This window comes from Nothoprocta perdicaria, unplaced genomic scaffold, assembly GCF_003342845.1.
Source record: "Nothoprocta perdicaria isolate Ctin4 unplaced genomic scaffold, notPer1 scaffold_451, whole genome shotgun sequence".
Lineage (NCBI taxonomy): Eukaryota > Metazoa > Chordata > Aves > Tinamiformes > Tinamidae > Nothoprocta > Nothoprocta perdicaria.
This window is the reverse complement of record NW_020455701.1, coordinates 213,843-217,771: the sequence shown is the minus strand read 5'-3', so window position 1 is coordinate 217,771 and position 3,929 is coordinate 213,843. Positions and strand designations below refer to the sequence as shown.

At 73.7% G+C, this 3,929-nt stretch overlaps 2 protein-coding genes across 2 annotated transcripts in view; one reads left to right on the top strand and one right to left on the bottom strand.

The window, feature by feature from the left end:
• NAXE (NAD(P)HX epimerase) overlaps window positions 1–1,310 on the top strand; it is a 1,959-nt gene extending 649 nt beyond the window's left edge. Inside the window, exons 2-6 of the mRNA XM_026046662.1 lie at window positions 324–432; window positions 501–611; window positions 686–799; window positions 875–1,022; window positions 1,104–1,310. Of these exons, the coding sequence (XP_025902447.1) occupies window positions 324–432; window positions 501–611; window positions 686–799; window positions 875–1,022; window positions 1,104–1,306 (685 nt within the window). The 3' untranslated portion in view covers window positions 1,307–1,310. The remainder of the gene's footprint in view (window positions 1–323; window positions 433–500; window positions 612–685; window positions 800–874; window positions 1,023–1,103) is intronic.
• A 396-nt stretch (window positions 1,311–1,706) lies between these two features.
• Window positions 1,707–3,451, bottom strand: GPATCH4 (G-patch domain containing 4). The gene is made up of 8 exons (XM_026046659.1): window positions 3,376–3,451; window positions 3,124–3,197; window positions 2,654–2,746; window positions 2,464–2,571; window positions 2,279–2,397; window positions 2,096–2,146; window positions 1,929–2,009; window positions 1,707–1,710 (listed from the first exon to the last, which is right to left on the bottom strand). The coding sequence occupies exons 1-8, from the start codon at window positions 3,449–3,451 to the stop codon at window positions 1,707–1,709; spliced, it is 606 nt and encodes a 201-aa protein (XP_025902444.1).
• Window positions 3,452–3,929: the final 478 nt, after the last annotated feature.

Sequence of the window (3,929 nt, the reverse complement as noted above, 5' to 3'; positions counted from 1 at the left end):
GGGGGTGCAGGGGGGGTCCCTGTGGTGCAAGGGGGGTGCAGGAGGTAGTAGCGGGTGCAGGGGGGGTTGCTGTGGTGCACAGGTGTGCAGGGGGTCCCTGGGGTGCAGGGTGCTCAGCAGGGTGCCCCCCCCCCCAGGGTGTCCCCCCAGGCCTCCCCTGCCCAGGGTGGGCCCCACTCCTGCCTCAACCCTCTTCACCTGCCGGCCCTCCCTGCTGGGGGTCCCAGGCGGCCCCCCCTGCCCAAGGGCTTCCCGTGGTTCCCTGTGCCCATCCCATCCCCATGGTACCAATCCTGTCCCCACGCCACCCGTCCCGTCCCCAGGCAGGCCGAGGCTCAAGCCATCGACCAGGAGCTCTTCAGTGACTACGGGTTCAGCGTGGAGCAGCTGATGGAGCTGGCGGGGCTGAGCTGCGCCACGGCCATCGCCAAGGTGGGCGCATCCCCCCGCATCCCGGCATCCTCCGCCCCGGAGCCGGACACATCCCCCCTGTCTCCCAGGCCTACCCGCCCAGCTCCTTCACCACGAGCCGGCCCGCGGTGCTCGTCGTGTGCGGGCCGGGCAACAACGGCGGCGACGGCTTGGTGTGCGCCCGGCACCTCAAAATGTTTGTGAGTGCCGCGCGGGCGGGAACGCCGGGAGCGCCGGAGCGCCCCGCGCCCGCGCTCAGCCCCCCGTCCTGCAGGGCTACGAGCCGACCGTGCACTACCCCAAGCGCCCCAATAAGCCCCTCTTCGAAGGCTTGAGCACCCAGTGCCAGAAAATGGGCATCTCCTTCCTGCCGGAATTCCCTGCGGAGGTAGGGCGGGCGGCGGCGGCGCGGGCGGCTGCTCCGCGGGCGGCTCCGCTCACGGCGCAGCCCGGCCCGCGGCAGGCGCCGCTCATCGACGAGCTCTACGGCCTCGTCGTGGATGCCATCTTCGGGTTCAGCTTCGCGGGAGCCGTGCGGGAGCCCTTCGGCACCATCCTGGACACCCTCAAGCGCGTCACCGTCCCCATCGCCAGCATCGACGTCCCGTCGGGTGAGGGGGCGCCGCGGGGACGTGCCCGGCGCGGGGCGCTCCGAGGGCCCCGCGCGGATGGAGACGCCGCTGTCCCCGCAGGCTGGGACGTGGAGAAGGGCAGCGCGGACGGGCTGCAGCCCGACACGCTCATCTCGCTCACGGCGCCCAAGAAGGCGGCGGCGCGGTTCCGCGGCCGCTACCACTTCCTGGGCGGCCGCTTCGTGCCCCCCGCGCTGCAGGACAAGTACGCGCTGAACCTGCCGCCGTACCCGGGCACCGACTGCGTGCAGCAGCTCACGTAGCGCCGCGGCCACGCCGCCGCCGCGACACGGCCACGCCGCCGGCGTGCGCCCAGGACACGGCTCTGCTGCCGCCCGCGCCGCTGCTCCGCAATAAAGATTTATTGATGCTCCTGAAGAGCAGCCCGTGCCCTCCCGGCCCGCGCGGGGGACCCGTTCGAGGCCGCCGAGCAGCGGGGCAGCCCTCGCGGGCGGGAAGGTCCAGTGGGTGGCAGCGCCGGCCCGTCCCCGGCAGCACCGGGAGCAGACGGGGCGGCTCCGGGGGCACCGGGTCCGGCCAGCGCCGCGGGGCTGGGGCTGGACCTGCTGGCCAGGCAGCCCCGGCACCCTTCACTCTGCCTCCTCCTCTTGCCTCCTCTTCCTCTTCTTCTTCTTCTTGGGGCTGTGCCCAGCGTGACCTGCCTCATCTGCCTCTTCTGCGGGTCCCTCTGTTGCGCTCTCCTCTCTCTCCACCAGTTCTCGGTGCTTCTTCTTTTTCTTTCTCTTCGTGACCTTCTCCTCCTCTTGTGCTCTGCTCTCCTCCCCGCTGGCCTCCTGCTCAGCCTCTCCTCTGTCCTCAGACTGTTTCTTTCTCTTCTTCTTCCTCCCCTTTTCTGCCGGGGGGCTGCTCCCCGGGGCCCCCGGCCTGTGCGCGGCCAGGAACTCCCGCTCCTGCTGCTCCAGGCGCGCCAGCTTGGCGCTCATGGTCAGGCCGTGCCGGGCGCCCCTGCAACGGGCCCAGGCGTCCGGCAGGCTCTGCCGAAGCCCCTGCGGGGGGGAGCCCGAGCGGGCAGCCCCTTCCCGGCCACTTACTTGTGCGCCGTGCGGCCCCCGCACGCTCGGATCAGCTCCTCGTCCGTGAGCCTGCGGGACGCACACGGGACGTCACCCAGGGCACGGGACGCTCCGCTCCTTCCCGCCAGCACAGCCTTGTCCCGCCGGAGCCGTCGTTAGCAGGAAGGGGATGCGAACGCCCCCCATCCCACCCGGCCTTGCCTGCTGGCCGAAGAGAGGTCCAGCTTGTCCTCGTCATCCTCCTCGTCGTCCTCGTCGCTGCGCTGCGGGGCGACGGGCGCCGGCGCGGCCTCCTCGCCGCGCGCCGTGAGCGTGGCCACCTGCGCGGGAGCGCGAGGCTGAGGAAGGGCTGGAGGAAGGCGCCCGCGCGGCGCCGCGGCGCTCACCTTCACGAAGCGGCCGTAGAGCAGCCCGGCGCCGGCGCCCGCCCGCCGCGGCCGCCGGGTGCTGAGCCCCGCGTCCCGCTCCTGCAGCCTCCTCACCGAGACGTCGCCCTAGGACGCGGAGCCGTCGCGGCCGCCGGGACCCCCACGCCGGGACCCCCGTGCCGGGCGGGGAGCGGGACCCCCCTGGTACCTGCGCCGCCTCTACGGCGATGTTGGCGGCCGACGCGTTGAAGACGTGGTCCCACCAGTGGAAGGAGAAGGGCTCGGCGGCGTCGTGGCCGAGCTGCGGGGCGGCCGCCGGCAGCGCTGCACGGGCGCCCCGGCCCGCCAGCCCAGCCCGTCCTGTCCCGTCCTGCCGCCCCGGCCCCTCCTGTCCCGCCACCTCGGACGGTCCCGTCCCATCCTGCCGTCCTGTCCCACCGCCCCATCCCATCCCGCCGCCCCATCCCATCCCGCTGCCCAGTCCCACACCCTGTCCCATCATCCCATCCCGCCGCCCGGTCCCGTCTCGTCCTGTCCCACCATCCTGTCCCACCGCCCCGGCCCCCCAGCCTGTCCTGCCACCCTTCCCACCCCGTTCCATCCCACCCTTCCCATCCCATCCGGTTCCAGCGGCCGGTGCCGTCCCACGCCGTCCCGCCGTCCACGCCGCCCGCTCACCCCGGCCGTGTCGCACTTGACGCGCACGCGGATGGCCTCGGCGATGCCGTCCTCGCGCTTGCCCAGCCCGCGCCCTGCGGACCGCGGGGCGTCACCGGGGCCCGGGCGGCAGCATCACCCCGGAGCCGGGGCGGGTACCGGTACCGGGGGGGTTGGGGCAGGCGGCCGGTGCAGAGCGGGGGCCGGTGATCCCCAATGGCACCTGGGGACCCCCGGGGGGCACCGGAGGGGGGCACCGGGGGGGGGCCGCACCTCGCTGCCAGCCGTGCCGCAGCAGCTGCCGCTCGGCGAAGCGCATCCCGCGGCCCTGCGGCGCCGGGGGGCTCATGGCGGCGGCACCGGGTCGGGAGCGGGACGGGACGGGACGGGACGGGACGGGACGGGGCTGCCGCCACGCGCCGCCGCCGCGCGCACTGCGCATGCGTGGCCCTGCGCGCGCACGGAGCGGGGCCGCGCGTGGGCGGGGCGGGGTCGGGGGCGGGGCTCGGGGGAGGGCGGAGCAAGAGGCGGTGGCGGAGGCCCGCGCATGCGCAGAGTGCGCGCCCCGTGCAGCGGCGGGTGGCGCGCTGTGCATTGGCCGAGCGCGGGGGTGTGTGGGGTGCGCGCGCCTATAGAGAGCCGCTCCTATGGATGGGGTGAACGCGCCTATAGAGAGCCGCTCCTATGGATGGGGTGTACACAAACCTATACACAGCTGCACCTATGGATGGGGTGTACACAAACCTGTACACAGCCGCTCCTATGGATGGGGTGAACGCGCCTATAGAGAGCCGCTGCGCCTATAGAGAGCCGCTCCTATGGATGGG

Bases quoted from the DNA above. Each gene is read 5' to 3' on its own strand.
- GPATCH4 (XM_026046659.1), bottom strand. From the start codon at position 3,451: ATGAGCCCCCCGGCGCCGCAGGGCCGCGGGATGCGCTTCGCCGAGCGG. The intron at 2,572-2,653 runs GTACCAGGGGGG...TCCGCGTCCTAG, and splicing joins TCGCCGTAGAGGCGGCGCAG to GGCGACGTCTCGGTGAGGAG. The intron at 2,010-2,095 runs GTAAGTGGCCGG...GGCCCGTTGCAG, and splicing joins GGGGGCCGCACGGCGCACAA to GGGCGCCCGGCACGGCCTGA.